The 22,391-nt window shown below is 35.5% G+C and overlaps 1 protein-coding gene across 1 annotated transcript in view; it reads right to left on the bottom strand.

The window, feature by feature from the left end:
• Positions 1–8,133: 8,133 nt before the first annotated feature.
• SLC6A15 (solute carrier family 6 member 15) overlaps positions 8,134–22,391 on the bottom strand; it is a 36,479-nt gene continuing 22,221 nt past the window's right edge. Inside the window, exons 6-12 of the mRNA XM_056482354.1 lie at positions 21,368–21,478; positions 17,690–17,931; positions 17,391–17,583; positions 16,045–16,237; positions 13,432–13,591; positions 10,845–11,007; positions 8,134–9,480 (exon numbers count right to left, since the gene is read on the bottom strand). Of these exons, the coding sequence (XP_056338329.1) occupies positions 9,109–9,480; positions 10,845–11,007; positions 13,432–13,591; positions 16,045–16,237; positions 17,391–17,583; positions 17,690–17,931; positions 21,368–21,478 (1,434 nt within the window). The 3' untranslated portion in view covers positions 8,134–9,108. The remainder of the gene's footprint in view (positions 9,481–10,844; positions 11,008–13,431; positions 13,592–16,044; positions 16,238–17,390; positions 17,584–17,689; positions 17,932–21,367; positions 21,479–22,391) is intronic.

The following is a 22,391-nucleotide window of genomic DNA, read 5'->3' as shown; positions in this document are numbered from 1 at the left end:
CACTGTCCCCTCCATGTGGAAAGGAAGTACTTGCCAGCAGAGATGAATTCTTTCTAATGCTGGTGATGATGCAACTATATTAATTCAAGACTAGACTATCAATTAAAATTAGGAGCCAGAGCACTGTAAATCAAAAAGATACTGGCACACACTGGACAGTTTGGCACAATGATGTGACATGTGAATCAGTATGTGTAGTACATGAAAGAATCAAAAATCAAAATCTTCATTCCTAATGGTTGCACAGGGATATGTCTTCAAAGGGTTAAACTGTGTGACACGAGAGAAAGCAAACACAGATTTAAAGCTTCCTCTGTCCCATATTCAAGACTTTCCACATTGTAGTATGACTTGCTTCATACATGGCATGAAGTATCATGTTTTCCCCTTAAAACCTGAAGTCAACAAAATGAGGGGTTAATCCCTTAAGTTTATGAGGCACTACCTCACCTCCTTAGCATCATATACTCAAAAAAAAAGATGAAGAGAGGCATTGTTTTGCCAGTTTTTGGAGTGGTTAACTTGTTATTTTATCTTTTAAGAAAGGCAAGTGAAGAGGAATAAAAGTGAGCATCACAGTTAGTGTCTCATTTTGTTGCTGTTGCATTTTTCTCCCCATTTTAACAATTGTAATAAATCTGGGTTTAGAGAGATGCAGACTTGGAAACAGTGATGCAACCTCTGGGGTTGCTTCTGTCCAAAAGCACAACTGTAAGACTGTTAAAGATCTCTGAGCTTGGCTCTTGCTCTTTTTGCATCAAATAATTATATCCATGTCTCACTAAAATCAGTATTCACTTGTCCTTTCTCAGTAAAACACTGTCTTGAGGGAACAAGTAGGTATCTCCCACTGAATATGTTTATCTATACTATTGTCTGTTAGTACCCTGCCTGAAGCAAACCCCAATTTTCTTCATTTCTAGGCACAGTCTTAAAATCTGTTACCCTACATGCTGAATTTCTGACATATTTTGCCTTGGCAGCACTCAAAACTTCATATATGTCTGTAAATGTGCTAGGAGTCAAATCTCAGATCTGACTTTGGACACATTTGCAGTCTTTAAAGAAATGGTTTGCCATGCCTAAGTCATGATATACTGCTAAATAAAATTAGCTATTCAGTATTAGGACTGATGATGAAGGGTGAACAAGACACTCAATCCCACTTCAAGACAGAGAAAATTCCCAAGTTAGTTCAGCAGCAGCAAGCAGAGTTGAAAACTAGGAGTGGCAAATTCTTATATTCACTTTGAAGACAGGATATGGCTCTAAAATTTCCCTCAGAATTTTTTTCATAGATTAGTAACATGATTTAATAAGAATATGCTTTATGAATTTAATACATATAGTGAAAGTTCACATAAGATAGGCTTTTTATTGATATAGGGGAATTGGGAACTGCCCCTTCTAGGCCAAATTTGAGGTTATCTAGTGATACATCTCTGTCTTTTGTTACTAATGAACAAGATATGTCCATTCCCTATCCCACTCCAGCAGTCTATTCCTTTCCTGACTATACAGCGCCTCCTCCCTCCTGCATCTATCCTGACACTCACTTCACCCTGTGATAAATCAATTTGATTCACAACTTAAGAAAAAGAAATTGGAATAACAGGTGAAGTTTCCTGGGCTAATGTAATGCATCTGTCCATGGAGGTCTGATGAATATGAAAGTGGGCAGGAGTGAGAGTAAGAAGATTAAAAGAATCTCCTCCTCCTCCTCCCCTTCACCAAATTGCTGGATTTGTTCTGTTGCTTGTTCAGCACATCCCATAACAGGTGCTTCAGCTAAGAATGTTTTGGAGTGTTGCAGAGAATGAGAATTAGATCCCTGTGTCCTTTACACAGACAATACAAAGATGCAGGATGTGTGCACAGTCAGTGTTCTGGAGCAGACTCCTGACCTGTGCAATACTGGCTCAAGTGTTTTCTGTCCAGCACAGCAGCACAAGCTCAGCTTCTCTGCATTCAGACTGCAAATGCAATTAAGAAAAATGCAGATAATTCAACAGTGATTTTGCCTGAGGCTGCTTCTGTGAACTCCAGATACTTCAACAAGCTGTTGAGTCCTGTAGATTGCTGATTCTATAAGGGATAAAAAAAAGATATGGAAGGATATAAACGTAATCCCTGAAAACAGAAAAAGGCTGTGTAGTGAAACTTAAGAATTCTGATTCAATTTTGTTTTTAATGATTGCTATAAAGCCATTATTTAGTGCCTTTCTTGTATGGCTGTAAGGCCATACATTCATACTCCATGTGCTGTCTAATTTGCAGCTACTTGACAACTGCAAATTATGTAAAACCCTTAAGAGGCTGGATACTTTTGCAATTGTTTACTTGTTCATAATGTAGCTTTCATAGAGAGTACTGAATATTTCTAAGCTGAAAACAAAATGTTATGTTTCTTTCTTTGGTGGCAGTGCAGGTTTAAACAATTTCTGCTCTCAGCCCTTCCTTCCTGTCTCCACACCACCACGTTCATTGTGCCAGCACAGCTGTTTGTGCAGCTTGTGGTGAAAATGGGAACCATCTGAGAAATCCCAAGACAGCAGAGAGGAATCAAAATCAAAGGAAGCCTATAAAAATGTGTGAATTAAGATGTATGAGAGGCTAACCTTGCATTGTGATGTCTATGAGGTCTATGGACGCCCTGTTATGTTGACCCTAAAGCATCTGAGATCTAAAACTTTTAATCTCCTATGAAATTTCAAAATATGTCTAAAGAACCCTCTAATTTATGGAATTCAAAACCTCTTTCTCTGTCTAGTGACCTTATTTTTTTAGCTGTTTGTTGCTTTGAAGATTTCTTATGGAGGAATATTATTAAACTTACTGAAAAATAAACACTCCTGAGGAGTTAATACAGACATTTAAGTGCCAACTCCTTTATGCTCTTCTCTCAGGAAGTAAGATGAATTGTAGCTAGATATATATTTATGTGTACAAGGTATATATAGGTGTACATATATATGTATATGGTGAATATATACATATATATATGTATATATAGGTGAAGGGAATGTGTACATATAATCTTTGCACAATTTTTTAAAGCCACTGGCTTTTTTGTGTCTGGTAAGCAGTTTGTCTGGTATTGCTGCCTATGGGACAGCAGAACATTCATGACAGCTTTCTTAAATACAATATCCATATAATTAAACACAGTTTTAGTCAAAATATTTTATATTTGAGCAAAGCTGAACATCCAATGTCTACAGTGACCCACAGACATTGATGTCTCCCCCGTCTGTTGGGCAGTTTCTCCAGAGTTCCTCAGCTCCTTCTTTTTTTGATAAAAAGGGGTTCTGTCACACTTTAGTCTCACACCAAATGTTGCCCATTTATAGGCATATAATTTTGGAGCACTTCACTGTCCAGATGCTTTGCATATGGGAGGCTGGGTATCTGGTTTCCATTCCAGGGACCCAGCAATAAAAAGCATATCATTTAGGTGCTTTGAGATTTTGGCTAATTTCAAGTCTGTGATAAATGGTTGGAACTATTCATATCCTTGATGCTAGACAAATGCCCAAGAGATTTACTAAAATGTTAAATCACAGTTACACTGTGGACTCAGAGCTTTTAGTCACAAATTCAAGTTTCTTCACCTCATATTCTCATACCTGGGTTTTCTCTGCTTTTAAGTAATTATTTTTCTCCTTAAACCTCAAATACATGGCAAAATTTCACTATTGCTATTTTACCCTGATAGTTTTGTCTTCAGATCTGACAGCTAAAATGAAGTAATTTTGGAAGGCTGCATTTCCTTAATATCTTTTCCCAGAACATCTCAAAATGTTTTATAAAAAATAACAAGCTCTTCACTATTCAGAGACACTTGAATACTTGAAAGGAAATTCTGGCACAGCTCAAGTCTTTCTTCCCAGCACAGCGTTCTCCTGTCCTGATTCATTCCTCCTCTCTCCTCCTCCCATGCTAACAAAACCTCAGCTACCTTTGATTCATACCTCTGTTTAACAGCTATACCCCACTGCAGACTGTTCCTTCTAAAGCCTTGATTACACCATGCTTCACCACCCATCAAAATCTGTTTTCCTCCTGAAGTCCTTTATTCCCCCCCATACCCCTTTATCTTTTTGATCAACTACTACCTGTTCAATTTACACTTTGTCATTAATTGAATGTCTTATTTCCTCAGTATCATTTTCTTTCCTCTTTTAATGTGTTCCATTTCAGTTCCACCCCCTTTCATCAATCTTTTGACATGTTTCTTAATTCTTTACTTGAAGGATTGCAAACCTGACTCTCTTTTTGCATGTGTTTCCTTTTTGCTTGAATCAAAAATCTGAAAATCAACTAGACTTGCTTTGAAGGAAATTTCTTTTGTCTTTTTCACCATTCTTCGTTTCACTAATCAGTTCAACTTCTTTCAGTTAAGAGAGTTTCTCACATCTTTGAACTTCTAATGCTGGAAAACACATTCTTCTTTTTTCACCTGTTGAGTTTGGGTTGGACATGAAAGATTCAGAGGCCATCAAAAAACCAGAAAATGACATGGCACTGAATAAAAAGGGAGAATGTCTACATCTGTTTTTTCACTGAATGTATTCTTTATCTTAACACCCTAATTTAAAGACTATGCCATGGGAGCAGTCATTGCCATTCTGTGTACTTTGCTGGATAAAAATCACTAAAGACATGTTCTAATGCTGATTTCAGACAAGGTTGTCTTGGTTAGTATTTTTCACCCATTTAGTTGTCATTAATGATGAATACAGTGTAGATGGAGGACATGGTGGTTTTGTCAGAGCTAGTGAGAAATACTTTACCCCTTCCTTGCCAAAAGGGTTAAACAGACACCAAAGACACATTTACCAGCTGTACTACTCTTAAAATGGTGTGAGATACCTCAGTAGCTGCTTTCCTCAGAAGCAGTGTTGCAGGCTAGAGTCACTCCTTCTGCTGCTGCCTCTTCTCAGTGTTCTTTGCTACCTCTCCAGCAACTTTCATCTGCCTACTGACAACTTTAATCACTTATTGATGACAGCAGTGAGAAGCATTGAAGTTTTTAATATACTTATCAGTGTTAGTAGTAATATTAGAGTCAGAGATTCTCTTATTCCACTAATTTGTCAACTAATTACTTTGCTAATTTAAGAAATAAAAATATCAAGTAACAAGATATTTTCAAAATAATAATAAAAAAGTATGTTAGAAAGTACTGTTTCAAAATATTGATTCAAGAACCTACTGCCTGCTCTCAAGACCCAAAAGTGTACTACCTTGCAATGGGATACTGACAGATTGACTTTGCTTTTGACAGCATTAAAAGTTTGGGGTTTTTTAAAATAAAAATCCAAATATGTATGAAGGCTGCTGAAGGAGCAGATTATTAAAGTTCTGAGCTTTAGCCACACCATGATCATTCAGAAGTATTGTCTTGACAGAGAATATAAATACATTATTCTGCCCTTTTCAAAACTCCCAAGCAGTCCAATTCACCAACAGACATGACATATGAGCACCATCAAGTGGCAAGGTATGTAAATTACAGCTAGTATTTTAACTTCCTTTTTCCTCAAACCACAAAACCTAATTAGGCATTTCAATGTTTCTATTAAATTTCCTGCATTTAAAAAAAAAAAAAAAACTCATAACTGCCTTTCTGCTAACTTCTCAAAGATGTGGTAGAAGTAGAAAGCTTTTTTACAATATCCTGCATATCCCCTGAACTAGTTTTGAGTGTTCCATGGTGGTTAATACAGGCAAGTACTTTCAGAGTGCCTGAGATTCTTTTGCAAATACACCTTTTTTTCCTCTGCTACCACTATCACAATCATAACTGATTCCTCCCTAGTGTGACAAGACCCTTATGGCAGGATAAGAATTCATCAGCTAAACTGTATCTGCTGCTTCCTGAGAAGAGAATTGTTCAACTCTTTCCCCCCTCCCCCTTTTTTCATGCTTACATACTTTTCTTTTTTCTTTTTTCCCCTATTCTCTTTCTTTTCTTCACTACATGGTACTCTGTAAGGTATCAATAAAATTTTGATCCATCAAAGACAGGCATCAAGACTGTATGTGTATTCTGCACTTCACTGAATTTGGGAACCTGCACTGAAGAGTATGGAGGTGATTATGTGGCCTTCATTTGTGCCATATTAATTGTGGCTGATTCTTTTATATTTCTGTAGCAAAATCAGGTTCCAGAAATAATACTGGTTAGAGGAACCTTATGCCTTCTGCAATAATTATATTGGAAATCTCTTTTCACTTTCCACATGGATGATTTTACTCTTAGGCCATTTCCTAAGAACAAAATTATGTAACATGTAATTAGGATTTTCTTTAATTTTAAGCACAACTGATTTTGCAATGACCTCTTCCTTAAACCATCCAACTCACCCCCCAGATTAGTAGTTTTGACTGACATGACACACAGACATTCTGGCTCTTAAGTAGATGAATATGAAACCACTCTTCTGCCCTCTTCTTTTACTATTTTGCTCCCAAAGTTGAAGTACCAAAGCAGTGTAAATTCCCTTGGCTTTAACAGCAAGTGTACATAAAATTTCTTTCTTTGTTTCAGTAGTTCTTTCATTTATATGTAAGAACAGGATGTCACACTTTATAGTAATTGCTATTAGATATTTTAAATCTTCACATCTGGCTATTTTTCTGACCAGTACTGCTATAGTTTGGGCACACTGTGCCTTTTGAAGAGAGCATCATACTAAACCAGAGCTAAAGAACTTCTCCACTTAAGGGTGTTCAGTCATAGTTATCATCAAATTATGAACTGAACATCTGACAGTAGGCAGAACATACATTCTGGGCTTTCTCAAGCCTGAAACATTTAATGAAGCCAAGGTGATGTGCTAACTGGAGTTAATAGGAAGCAACCAATTGAGAACAAGTGGCTTAAATGAGTGAAAAATCTTAACACTCATTAAAAGTGTTGAAGCAAAGAGCAAAAGGGCAGACAGATATTCCCCAGCAGAATAATCTTCAGCAGTCAGCTAAAGCACCATTAGTCCCCTTTGTGATGCATTAAACAGAAGCAGCTATTGTACTTTAATAGCAATATCTCACTCACATTCATTTTAAGAGCTCTTCTGCAGCAGCAAACATTTGACCATGACTCTACATTGAAAACTAGGGTATATATAAGTAAAAGCATGTGTCAGTACTGTTAACTCTTCTGTAAGATCAGAATTCTGCACTGTGGAATGGGAACAGAGGGATGCATGCCAACAATCCCCAACAGTCACTTTTGAAGCCTGAAATGGTATGATAGTGAAAATTTGCTGTTGCTCTGCCACAGCAGGAATATTTTGTGCATGCTTGCTGTGTCTCTAATGATGAGCCATTACACACATGTTAATATTGCCAATACATCAGTTATCAAAGAATGAGCTGCTTAAATTATTCCAGCTCTACCCCCTACATTCTAATACATGCATTTTAGAGAAATACTTTAAATGCTTTCCTAGGTGCACAATTTCTATCACATAAAAATAAAATAAGCCTGATAATTAAATATAGCTTTTTGACAACTAATGCTACTTCTGATGACTGGAAATTATTTCAAAAGCTCTCAGGTTAAAAGTGGAAAATTATCTGAGGTTATTCTCCTGTGACAAAAGAGTTATCCATAAGGAATTTTATCAAGTTGCTAAAGTGCTTTGGTTTAAGATTCTGCTCCTTTCCAATTATTTGACACAGCTTTTCTTTACTGACATGCTCAAAACTGTGGTCATGAGACATAGAGCTTCAGAGACTTGCATTTACCTCAGATAAATTATTCTGGTTCTTTAATGCTGGGACAATGTAAGCAGGTTCTGCCCTTTGCTTATTTGAGGTAGAAAAGTCAAAAGTTAAAATTATGCCTAATTTTAAAACACTAAGGTAAGGAGTAGATCATGTACCAGCTCCCAGAGTACCAGCTTCCTGCTAGTTAAAACACTACATCACCTCCTGCATTCACAGTAAGTGGCCCTGTCCAGTAGCTTATTAAGAAGACTGACTTTTTTGTTTTCAAGTTCTTTTAGCACCTCTATTAATCTAGTAAACATCATTCCTCCAGGTAGTCCAGATGAGGAAAAAGCAGGCTGCATTATAAAAAGTGTATTAGGACATCACAGAGAAATACCTTATCAATCTCTTTATTCATTGGTTAAAATGTAATGCCATACAGTTCTTAACAATTACTGACTGAAAAAAATTATCTGCATAAAACAGAGCAAAACTGAAGGAGACTAATTAAAAAAGCCATCTTGCTTTAACTTCTGAAACGATTACATACAGAATAATATACATATTTACATTACAAGTATATTATATAAATATAATATATATGTAATCTTGTAACCACAATAAATATCAAGGTTTTTTTTAGGCACACAGCATAGAAAAAAATGCAGAATCTGCACAATCCTTAAGATTCTTGGAGTGACTCACTCTAACATTGTTTTCACACTGAAAAAGCAAATATTTTACACAAAATATACAGCCACAGTTTATGCAGTCCCCAGTGAACAGGGAATCTTTGATCGCCTTCCTATAAGTCTACTCCTTGATTTTCTATTCTATTGCTCTATACAACTATTACATAAGAAAATAGTTTGCAGGTTTGTTTTTCACTCAGCTAATAGCCTAAGTAATTATCAGTGCTAATAAAATAAGTACAGCTTATCTACATAAGGTATATACAGGTGTTTACACAAACACAGGTTTGGTGAACTAGTACTGAGCTCACCATTAATACTTGGGAGTTAACCTGAAATTCAGCAGAAAAAAAGGATTTTCAATGATATGGCCTCGGAAATATTTTATCATTTGAGCAAGACCTGGGCTTCAGAAATAGAAAGCTTTAAATTTAGAAGTAAATTAAAAAATCAAATTCTTGGCTATGCTGGCAGATGTAGGCTGCCATTGAATTTGAATGTTTCCTTCAGTGCAAATAAAAACTCAGAGAATTAATCCAAAGGGAGTTTTCTCAACCAGTACGTACAGTCACGACATTTCCAAGACTGTCACTATGGAGCACCTGAGATCGCACCCTAGTAAGTGATGCTGACCACTTCTCCCAGCAGGGCTGTGATCAGTGAGAGAAGAGACAAACAGCACTCTGTTTTACTGTGGTTACAAATCAGACTCTGGCATGTCAGGCATATCTGCCATCAGGTAGCCTATGCCATAACGTCCATTGGGAGCCGTGTCCAGAGTCGGTGATCCAGTCTGTTTTCGATAGATGTTTTTGCCAAAATTTGGAGATGGCACTTCACTTGGACTCTTCCCATGAATCAGACTTGTATTGTCTCCCTCCAGGTTAACAGGTTCCTTTATTATCCGACCTCTTTTGTAGGATACAGATGCCAGACTACCAGAACTGTCATCGATAAGGTTGCAACGGCGTACCATGAAAACTATTGGGACTGGCAGTATGGCCAGCACCATCAAAGATATACAGACAATCATTCCCCACGTGGGATAGCTGTGGAACTCTTCCATAGCCTGAGAAACACGAAAGAAAAACTATTAATACATCTTTACCAGAAAAATAACAAAACCTGCAGTTCTCACTGAGATCTGTAGTTTTCAAGCACATACTCCACTGCTCGCAGTGTGGGCACCACTACAGATCTCAAAGTAGAAGAGTTATGGAGATGTAGGATTGCTATCTTTCAGCCAGTGAACAGGACTAAAAGAATGTTGAATAGTTTCTGAGAGCACTTCAGCAGCACTCAAATCAAGATTTTCACTTTAGGCTTTCTGTTACATTTCTCTGTAGGTGTTCCCTGATCCATTAAAGGGTATCCAGAACAGATAAGTGTGCAGTGGTATCTGTAACCATGCCTGGAAGATTAGCTCTTGTTCTGTAGGCTAATAGCTGGTCTAGACAGGAACCATCTCAGTTACTGCCCTTTGCATAAACTTCAGGTACACTATAATGCTGGGGCACTGACTATAGCCCACACCTCTAGTGCATCCATGCATCAATGGCCAACAGGCTCAGCTTGCCTAGTTTTGTATGTGGAGATAAGCAGAATGTTTTGTATTCCAAGGTTTTTCTCTTTCTTATTTTTGAGGGGAAGAATCAAACATAATGAGCACTTATCTGAGAATCATGTAGTTGGTCAGGACAGAGGCAGGCATAATATCTATCTATAGTAAAGTCAACCTCTTGTGTTTATCCTTTACCTCTCTCTGCTGTGACTTCCCCCCTCCCCCCAGACAATTTGGGAAAGTTTCATTAGATTCATTTCTCTGCCATTTTCTCTCTCTCCATTTTGCATAAAAAGCCTGTAGAAATAGCCGAGGCTCATGAGCCTACAACCAGCCAACAACCAGAGTTACTTTGACTGAGTCTCTTTCTGAAGTCAAAGATCAAACCGTCTTGCCACTCACCCTGACAAGCTCTTTTTGGACACAGGTTTTAATACAGGTGCTACCTACACTGTGGAATGTGTTCCCAAAGGGAAAAAATTATGACATGGCTAAATCTCAATATTTAATTCCACATAAAAAACCTGATGTGATATCTGAAATTATTTATGCAGTAATCACTTGTTTTCTGCAGTAAAATAAGACTTAATGAAAATGAACAACCTCTCCAAATAGGTTGCCCAGAGTTTGTGTCAATCAGTTGTATTTTAAAACAGAACTACTCCAAAATTAAAAAATTGTTAGTTTTACATCAAAGTTACTTGAAATAAAAGCAATCGTGTTACTATTTATACTGATTTTGAATTTCTAGTTTCAATTTTTTGTCTGTTCATATGTTTCTCAAGTGCTTCAGCTACAACCACTATGATGATGATGACTGTATCATATATACATACACACCCTACATATACACATACATACTATGTACATACCATATCTTCAATCCAGGCATTGTAACCAGGAGGGCTTAATCCCATTTGGACAATGCTAGCTACCAGCAAACATAACAATACAAATGGTGAAACATACTTCCACATGTAGTAATAATACTGGCTTGGAGAAAACCCCAGCATATCCTTCAGGTCCTCCATAAATCTGTGAAGGGATTAAAATAGTATTGTTAGTGCAGACAGAGATTTTGAGTGCTATAATAGATACATAGCACCTAACCTGAGGGAATGAACACACTGGAAAAAATGCATAGATAAAAGTTCAGAAAGCTGTAGTTTAAATTACTTGATGGGCTGAAAAACAGAGCTTATACTAATAGTTCAGACCAGATGAACAAAAGGAAACCCTGCACAGTGCAGCGACTTAGTAGACTGCTTGCTGACCTGTGCTGGAAGATATTTAAACTTACTTTTCTTTTGTAGGATTCTTTTTTACATTTTCTTGTAGTGTCTACTGGGTTGTTTACCAGCACATCTTACAGATTGCACAACATTAATTTTGAACCCACACATGGGCTGCAGTCTAAAAAACCAAATTTGTCCATAAGCTATGGTTTGCATCATATAAGCTGCTGAAATAAAACTTTGCCAAGCTATAAAACTGCCTTCTTTCTCCTCAAAATTATAAGTTAAAAGACATGAACAAAACTCCTGTTTTTGTACTCATGATGGACTACATGGCTCCAAAGCCAGCAAAAACAGAGAATGCTTTTAGCAATAATTCTTTTGGAGTGTGCACAAGCAATGATTGCTTTAATTCCCTTGTGGCCCCACTCCCTTTTGAAATGCGCATCTCAAAAAAGCTCTTACAGAAGGATGTTTTCCAAGCAGTTACACATGTGAAGCTTCTGTCATGTAAACCCTCAGAAAAAAATTTTAACTGCACAACTTGAGACATTCTACTGCTTGTTTACACTGAAATAGAGCACATCATTAAAAGGAACCTGAATTTATAAATTGATTGTGCCCTCTATAAATAGCCTTCTTTTTCTGAGATCTCCAATTCCTCTTCCAGTTGAACATGAATCTTTACTTTAAAGACTTCTGTTTTCTCCATCCTACTTATCGTCTTCTAAAAGTCTCCTTAACTCAAGCTCCTTGTAGCACTGATTCCAGCATCAGAGATTTTCCTTCCAGGCTACAGAGACTCACAAGTTGTCTCTTTTCTATAGCACCCTTTGGATACCATGCTTTGGTTTTCTACTATCTGATCAAAGATTTTATGTCTAATAAGACATTTACATGAAACTTCATCTATAAGGAATCCTTGGTACTATCACAGTCAATTGCAGCCTGAGGCTGTTGATACTGACAGTTTTTGCACACAAAATTGTTAGGTTATTGAAGGATATTCTGGAGAAACATACATCAGTAGAAATACTAGGAATATTCCAGTGGTCATTATGAATGAGAAACTTGGCTGTTAAGCTTATAACATCTGTTATAAGATCATCTGTTTTATATCTATAACCAGGTCATCTTTTTTATCTTTTGATTGCATGTGTAAAATAATCTACGTGGTGTTTTTATATCTAAATTACCAATTATAGGATTATACATGTGGTCCAAGATGGAATTACCCCTTAATGAGCAAGTAGATCAAGTACTAATTGCACAGACCAGAAACAATGTCTGGAAACCATAAAATTAAATTTTCTTCTTATAGTTTTGTTTCATTGTGACAAAGGATTGGCTGATTGGCTCAGATCAAACAAGTAAAAAGTCAAATGAAGCCCCATCCATTCTATGTCACACTTTTTCTTCATGCAAAGGAATTACAGATGTTTTAATTACTTCAACGTGTTAGGACAGCATGCTCTGCTTGACCTGAGCATGGCAAAAATTATTTTTGATACAAACTCTTCTATTCCTTAGAAGTGGCACATCTTGATCTCACCTACTGAATACATTCTGCTAATTTTGGATACAAAATTAATTAAACAGGAAAAAAATAAGAGGGATTTATGGTCATTCCTCTTCACTCCATCCCAACAGGTGACTTTACTTCATTATCAACTATGCTGCTTCCAAGTAAGCTTTGACCCTGTTTTTGCTATCATCTCCTCTCTCAAAACCAATGCAAAGAAAAAATAATTGTTATAATACCCCAAACTAAATTTAGTTTGTAAATTGAACCTTTTTCTTTTTACTGCTATTAGAGTTTGCTTTTAGTGAAGTAGTATTTCTCAGGCTGTCTGAAAACTCCATTGAAATACTCATTCTCATCTGTTGCTTAGACCAAGGTTATTTTTGAAATCTCTCTTGAGACCTTTGTTGAGACAAATTCCCTGTATTTTCATATCCAGCCTCCTTTGTAAATCTCTAATTTTGCCCTTTTTAGACCTCTTGCAATCATTCTTTGGGTTTAAGTACACTGTTCTGATGTAAATTATCTTGCTCCAAACCTGTTCTTAATAACAGACTAGATTCTTGACCAGACTGACATGCTTTCTAATTACTTGTATTTCTGTGTATATTGCAAATGCTTCATATAATACAATTAAAATAGTAATAATTATTGTAAAGAATGGTGTTGGTATGGGCAGAGAGATACATTTCCTTCACTTACTTGTCTATTCCATAAATTCGGATGACTGCAATATTCTCCAAAATGACCACGATAAGCAGGGGCAGAGTAGCTGAGTAGTCATCAAACATTGTCACAAAATAATTTCCAGAGCGCTGCACAAAGATCAGGCCAATAAAAAATGCTACCAAGCAGCAGATGACTGGAATAAAGGAGAGAAATGTGAGCTATAACCACAACAAAGTTCCATGGACAAAGAAGAACTAACACATTATTTCATAAAAGTCAATAATATTTACTGTTTAGGGGGGTCTCAATTTTAAGCATATTAGTAATCCTACCTCTTTCCTACAAAATGGAGAAGTTGTGAAATTAGAATTACTAATCACCATACCACAGCAGTCCTGATTAAGCAGCAGAGATTAACCAGGTCACTATTTCTCACTGAGCACAATGTAAATGCAAGGGTAAAATCAACCAGTAGGCAAAACATCATACATCATGTTAATTGGTCACCAGCTCACTTTTTGGAATTCAGAATTGAAAAGAGCTTAGAAGTGAAAATGTGGGAAAAAATAAATAGAAAAAAGTTTCTATGATTCCAAAAAAGACTATGAATCTAAAAAATACAAAGACTGGATAGACTTACCCTAAAAGATCATAAAGTTCTATTAGGATCTGTCTAAATGTATTTGCATGTTAACCAACATTTCTGTCCCTTCTTTAGGGACAACCCAAAATATCTCTCTTGAAAGGCATAATGGATCTCAATATAATTTTTTCCAGTTTGTCAGTAACAGGACTTAATGCTTAAGTAAGTAAAATTTCAATTAATTGTTTCAATTAATTAACAGTTGTAGGTTGAGCATCAGTAAGACTGATTCTTATACTTAAAGTTCTCTTTCTTTTTTCTCTCAGGGCACTTAGGCTATTGATGCACTGAAGTAGTCCAAAATTAGATGAAATTAAATCTGGGTCAAAATATAAAAGATCTTTACAGAAAACATCCAGTGCACAAATCCAAGATAATAAATTATTATTGATTTTAGTACTGAAAGATAATAAATTATTATTGATTTTAGTACTGAAAGTAAGACAATGACACTGTTTCAAATACTATGGTAGAAGTCTAATCACTTTCTTGAGCCTTGTAGGAACTATTACTATAATGACTTTCTGAACTTTCCACCATTCAGCATGAGGAACAAAATTGTTGAAAGCAAAATAAATTTAAGCATTTGAGTTGGTTTTTCCTGAACTCAAAAGAGTTGCAAATGTGCTAACAATTCTGTAAAAATTGAAAGTTTTTGTCTTGTAAGCACAAAATCTACTGCAGCCATAATCCATCTTAAATGCCTCCAGTACTGCATGAAAAATAATCCAGATATTTCATTTTTTTTCAGGTAATTAACAAAACCCATCAGGTTGTAAACTTTTGAGTACAACTGAGTTTAGTCAAAATCAAGCATATACACCACTTTAAAAAGAGAAAGGCAGTTCTTGAATATTTCTTTATCTTAATTATTTCTTAAACAGAGTGACAAGGAATTACTGTAAAATGCTCCATTACCCCAGTGTAATAACTATATATCATGGTACTTGCAAAAATACTTAGGAAGAACAGCTAATTTCTAATTGTTGCACTGGTTGTTCAGCAAGAAGTTAAGACCTAATTTAAAAAACCAAACACACCAAAAACTGCTCAATAACTTAGGACTGCTGAAAAATCAATTTATTTATTTTTTTTGAAGAATTTGATTTTTTTATCTATCAAATATTACTTATTATCCCAGCAAAGTAAAGAAAGCAGTTGGGGGAAAAGCAGTGCTCTGCTGCATCAGGGGTTAACTCTTACAAAATGTATTATTATTTCTCTCACAGAGTTTATTATTTTCTTCATAGAGTTCAGTAATGTTAAAGCACCTTTTTTCAAAATTTATTTTATATCCCATCTTTTACAGACATTGATATGAAATCTGAGTTTGTGCATAACACACCAAGTGTCTTGCAACTGGTCCTGAATGTTTTCAGAAACCTCTCATACCTTTGCTGGTGTTTTATATAAAAAATAGAAATCCATCAAAATAGTCAAAGCTATGTGAACACAATACACCTCAAATAACATAGGGCACTTAAGTAATAAAAAAAACCTCAAACAAAACAACCAGACATCTTGTTTAAGACTTTATAAACATTTAACAGGGAAAATATGTTTCTCTAGAGAGCAACTGTACTCACTTTAGCATAATAAAAATTTCATCATAAATTAAGTTTTCTTCTGGCCTACTCAGGAATAATTTGTAGTAATTTGCAATGTAGTTTTACTCTATCCTTTTGTTTTTCCAATGTGTGACACAGGCTGGAATGGAAAGTATTCTAAAAGAGCCCAAAAGGACTGACCATACAGAAACTTGTAATAGAAATTAAATTAAAATTTAAGTTTTAGGGTGTTTATGCTACTGTAACATTCAGGAAAAGATTTTACTGGCAGATATTAATGTGCCTATGCATGGAAGTACAGTCTGGAATACAGTGATTTACTGCTCTGTAAAATGCTCTGTAAACATTCCTGTTTAAAAAAAAAAAAAGAATTCGTAGTCTCAAAACAAATTCAGCTTACTGCTCTATGGAGAAAAGAAAATTTGTCTAACTCACCAGTAAGAATTTCTTTCCTGACCTTGAATGTATCAACAATGGGTGTGATGATGCCTTCAATGGTTCCAAACATACTTCCAAGTCCCAAATTTACTAACATGAGAAAGAACATGACTGACCAGAAAGGAGAAGCAGGGAAGTGGGTCATTGCTTCTGTAAATGCAATAAAAGCTAAACCAGTTCCTTGAACTGCCTGTCAGTGAGGAGAAAAAAAAATTATTATATCATTATTTGTGATTTTTTTTTGTTTTGTTTTTTCAGTAGTATGACAGCCTGACAAGTCTGACTTTGTGTTCATGCAGTGTCATTGATTACATCTGGAAGGCAGAATGGGTAGTTGCTGTCTAATATATAATTCTTCCAATTAATACCATTTATTGAAACAGAATTTTCAATTTGATTGGCATTAACACAATTCTTTCATAGAATCATAGATTACTATGTTTAAAGGTGTCTCATGGATCATCTGGTCCAAACTTTCTTGGCAAAACCAGTCTAAACAAGATGGCCCAGCAACCTGTCCAGCTGAATCTTAAGATTTCCCATGATGTGGAATCTACCACTTCCACAGGAGATTGGTCCAAGGGCTGACTGTGCTCATTATGAAGAATTTTCTTTTCATGTCCAATCAGAACTTCTTTCTCTCTTTCACTGATAATTTTGCATGACAACTACTATATAGGACTACTACAAAATACACTCTGTTTTCTCCAGCAAGCATATAAAGGATTTCACTTCTATATCTTTGTTTCAAATTTAAACCACAGCCACAGTATAAGTCACCCATTTTATATTTTATCTTCAAATGCTGGTGCACATATATAGAAGTCAGTGTTTCAATCTGCAATTGCCTCTCTAAAGCTAGAAAACTCTAATTGCTGTTACAGATTTGGCTTACTGATTTCAAAACAGAATGATACTCATTAAACAACTGCCTAATAAGTAGATAATAATTTTTTAGTGTTAGTATTTATATCTAATATTAGTATCTTAACACTAGAATATCTTGCAGTCTGAGAAATTGAACAAGCAACACTTCTGTTCAGTCTTTGGAAAACCCTCACGCTCAATTCTTCTGAAAAACAGAGCTTAAAAAACTTATCACCTCTTGAGAAGAATGATATCATAATCAAAATATAATATAAATAGTCAAGACTATATTAAGACATCAGACCCAAAAGTCCTCAAGCAAGCTGGAATGTAACCATGTTTTCATCCAGGTCTTTCTAAGTGCATGGCTCACAGGTACACTGTACTGATCCTCTGTGCAGGTATATTTCACGGCTTACTTCAGGCTTACAAATATCCATTTGTTCACAATCTCTGCATTCAAGACTTAATCTCACCTTGTCAAGTTCATCTTCAATTTGACAAGATTTCAGCCCAAGAGAATCAAACTGTTCTTCTTTGACTTTCTGTATAATGTCATAAACTAAATTGTAATCTTCTGCTGTAATGCTTGAGAAATTGATATGATGTGGGATCATATCTTGGCTGAGATTGCCCAGTTTCAAAAGTTTTAAAATCTTCTCTGAATTTCTGTAAAACACAACAGAACAGAGAGAACAAAGTCAGTGGTCTGTGTTAGTTCATCGACAAAATAAACAGTAAAAATAATTTTAAAAAAAGAAATGGATATTCATACTGGGTAACACATTTTTCATTTATGATATTGGCTTTGAAGCCCAGAACTGCAAACACCACCAAAGTTGCCAGCACAGAAGTGAAAAAATTGATGAAGGACACCAGTACAGCATCAAAATGGCAGTTGTTGTCTCTCTTGTTGTAGCTTGAAAAGGCAATGACTCCACCAAATCCAAGCCCTAAGGCAAAGAACACCTGAGTAGCAGCTTCTCTCCAGACCTTGGGCTCCAGCATTATTTCAAGCTGTTTGAAATTAGATATAATATATGTCAGCTATAAAATGCATTTCTATTATATGAAAAAACAACAGAATAAACCCTACATCATACAATGCTAATACTCCACTACAACCATATTTTCATTATGATAAAATGAAAGCTGAATGCGACCTCTAAAGCTGGCAAACTTATGGGCCAGAATTTCTATTTATTTTATATTATCTAAACATCAAAGACAAACATGCTATACAGCATGTTCCCAACAACAAGACACTACTGGAGCTATGTAACTGAAACAGCTGATAGTTATACTGAGAAATAGGAGAACTTTTCTATTTACAGTATTAACTGTCTTTTATTTACAGTATATGTACTGACTTCTGTTAGTCTTAAGATGTATTTTAGATTGATCTAAATATCTAGATCTCTTAATAAATGCAATGAGTGTGATTAAACTTGGTTTTTTTGTTACTTTTCAAACAAACAAAAGGTGAACATGAGATACACATGCTTATATGGAATTATATTGCGAGCAAATATGCAAAGCAAAATGAAATGTATGAAATGAACACCTGCTACCACAAGCTGTATAGTGCATGAGTCAAATCTCTTAAGTCAGATGCTTTGAACTTAACCCTATGTTAAATGGGTCATGTATTTCAGAGGCAACTAAGCCTTTAATCAAAAAATTTAACAGTATTGCTCACTCAGATCAACTGCATTGCTCCTTCAAAAAAAAAACAACTTTGTAACAAAGTTATCAGTCATTATCTGTCTATCTCAAATTCTTCTAGATACTGAATCACAAAAAAGAATTAAAGAAGTACATGTCAAATTTAAATATCAGATTTGCTCAAGCTGATTCAGGGCCTCCATTAATGCAAGTGGTTTTTATTTTGTTTAAGTCCTAGGTTTCTTCATAACAGTAAAACTAAAAAGCATCAGCATAGATGCCATTATTAGACTGATTCTCTTACTCTCAGGAGAAATAAATATGCTGTTGTTACAAGATTTTAAATAAAATGTCTGTTTCCCATGGAGATATATTATTTATTACAGATAGGCAGCAGAAAGATTCTTTATTCATTTATATATAGCTGAAACACAATATGGTTGGGGAGGAAAAGGTGTTTATGACAATAAACATATTCCTGAGTTACAATTTAGATTATAATTACAATGCACAAGTGGCTATTGCACGTAGCTCTAACTCCATATCACACTGCTGTGCCAGAGCTTTCCCACCAGAGGGAGCAGGAGGAACATTCTTAACTATACCAAATCCCTAATTGGTTGAAATATCAAAACACTCCTCACTTCCTAAAATATATCCTTTGGTATGTGTGTTTTCAGATACATGTAGCCCAGACTTCCAAAATAAACTCTAGAATGGTTTTCTATTGAGTTCTGTATGTGAAATTTTGGAGTCTCTGTACTTCAGCTTCATATTACCCTACAGTTTAGCTGCAGTAGTTGCTTTAAGTGGTCCTTTCACATACTTTTCTTTAGGTTTTCCATCAAGTTTTCTTATTTAGAATTTCTGCTTTGTTTAACAGCCATGCCAAACAGAGAAATTCTCCCTTCTACATTAGTCTTGCACTCTCACACCTGCATCAGTGTGTGCCAGTCCTCTCCTGTTCTGAGAATTCATGGGAATTTGCTGCAATTGTCTGTGCTCAAAATGTGGTCATTTGCTCAACTAATTGGGCTGAAAATATGCTTCTCCCTCCCCTCTCACATCTATCTACCTGGACAATTTTCATGCTAGATTGGTTTAACACTCCTTTTTATAGCCTAGGTGCCCAAATAAAGTATTAGGATAGTGGAGTGAATGAAACAGGTGGGGGAGTGTGAATTTCTTCAGGTAGTCTCATATGAACCTACAGTCCAAATTAGCACTCAAATACAAAAAATTATAATGGAAATATTTTGTAAGGTTTATATTCACATATAATACATATGACATACAGGCCTCCCTACCTCAAATTTAAGCCACAACTTAAATTTTGATACAGAACTGGAAACTGTCAGAATAAATTAGGAACCATTTTTCTTTTGACATCATTTATATGAACAATTGAAACTACTGTATAATTAAGTATAAATGTAACTGTAAATTAAGCACAGCTGACACTTATTTTAAGTCTTACTCATGAAGTAGTGAATACTGAAGAGGTGTTGGTATCCAAGGGGAGTTTTTATATTTATTTTCTCTCAGTATCTAGTGGTACTTCTGCAGCCAAAGAAAGTATTAACACTGCAGCTGAGAAACCAAATTGTATCTTATAGATGTCTGTATTTCACCTCTACCTTAGACTTTCTCTCATTAGTAGGCATTTCATTTATCTCTTCCTCAGGTTTCCCAAATTTACCTGAGCAGCCTGCAAGTTCCTGCACAAGCATGACTCTCTAAAGCAGTGACAGTGAGTGAAGTGGAACATGACTGCATCAATGTGAGAGCTGACAAAGGTCATTTTTATGGGATGACAGTTTTCAAGACTCAAAACACCTGGAATCAAAACAACTGACAACAGCCTGTCATCTGGCATTAGCCACTATGTGCATTGATTTTGATTGCCTTATTATTCAGCTTTCATTTTTGAAATAATAGCCCTGTTCTTCTCAACTGTATTGTGAAGTGGACTTTTAGGAAAGCCCAAACTTAAATGCCCCTGAGTATGGCTCTGATTATTCAAACATGCTGTTCCTACAGTATAGATGTAGTTGCAAGAATCTGAGATAGGTGTGGGTAGAATTATGATCTTCAAGCTAAACAATGATTCACAACATCCCTTATCACCTCCATAGTTAGAAAATCTAAAGCTGTGTAAGGCATTTTCCTGGCAAAAATACTGGCAGTAAAAAATATATGCTTAGAACTGCTGCTATCCTGGCATGTCATAAGAAAATTGATAAGGAAAGCTGAGTGATGAGTACTTAAACTACTTTTCTATTAAATACAGGTCTCCTGTACTTTGGGCTACTATGTAAACAGCTTTAATTTTTTTTTCCAAAAAGGAGAGGAAAAAATGCTCTTTTTCAAAAGGAAAAGTTTACAAGTTTATTATGTATGCCTAGATAGTTCAAAGTAAGGCACTGACAACCCAGAACCAGACATTTCAATGTTAGAAAATAGCTAACTTCTCTTTTCTATATTTAGAGGTCTCTAAACTTCCTGAATCCTCTAAATTGTACTCTCAGTTGTTTAGCTTTGTAGAGGCTTACAACTCTGGGAACCCTCACCTAAGAGAGGTAACTCTACAGACCCTTGGAACACTTAGAGACTTTGGACTTTAGGGCTTGGTATTGTACCACTGAGATAAATAAAATTTTTGCAATTAAAGCAAACAGAAATACAGCCATATGTTCTATGAAAACAATAAGCTTAAATGAGAGCATTCATAAATGGTCAAATTGCTACTGACACTTTAATACCCTGCAAACAGAAATTAAGTACATACCTTAGGGGTGAACATGTGACGAATTCCATCCACTGACCCATTAAGGAGCAGTCCTCTGATCAGAAAGCATAAAAGTACCACATATGGAAAAAGGGAACTAAAATACATGATCTGAAATACAGGAAGGTAACATGACATTTAACATAGATTTTCTTTTGAATAGGTTCATTCACTACACACTATCCTTTAGATATATGATTGCATTGATAATCATCAAGAAATATGCAGAACACTCCCCATTCCCCTTGTCTCTGCAGAAGAAAGCAAAATCACATGATTGCAAAAGAAATTAAATTCTGTACTGTACAAAAGCAATAAAACTGCCTGATGTATTTATCACTAACCAATGAAGACCCGCTGGACTTCCAGGGAAATTCAGTATTAATTCAATGAGATGAAAACGAAGAAGTAAACTGTTGCAGAAATGTTTTTCTTTGCAAAAGAATTTTGACTGGGTGTGGCAAAGTTATGCAGCATGAATAGAAACTAATTTTGTCTTCAGAAGGAAAGGGGACAAGAATCAATAGGAAGTACATAACCAATTAATTCTATCACTAAGTAATGCTTACTGCCAAAACAAAAAATAGTAATCAAATCTGATCTTTCATTACCCATCACTGAAAATTTATTATTTTTATTTTATTTTTAAATTTTATTTATTATTTTTTTATTTGTTTTCTTTTTATTTTTTTTATTTATTAGTAAAATGATTCATTAGTTAAACTTGCCACTTATTTCTTTAACTGAAATGCCCCAAGGAGGTCACAGAAATTGCCATGTCAGTGTGAAATTTTTTTAATAGCAAAGAATTTTGCTATTGGGACAAATTCTTTTTCCTCTAAAAATCCCACTGAGATCAACAGATCTAGCAATTTTTTCACCAGCAAATCCAGCTGGTTGCATGCAGAGGAAAGAAGACAAGGTACAGTACTCAGATGCAAAGGGACAGTAAATCATTAGTCAAAAGAAACAATCCAGAATCCTAGCAAGCAGCTGTGTTAATGCCAGAAGCATGCATATGTGG

Source organism: Oenanthe melanoleuca, chromosome 1A, assembly GCF_029582105.1.
Source record: "Oenanthe melanoleuca isolate GR-GAL-2019-014 chromosome 1A, OMel1.0, whole genome shotgun sequence".
Lineage (NCBI taxonomy): Eukaryota > Metazoa > Chordata > Aves > Passeriformes > Muscicapidae > Oenanthe > Oenanthe melanoleuca.
The sequence above is the reverse complement of the archived record's forward strand: the minus strand, read 5'-3'. Positions and strand labels throughout refer to the sequence as shown.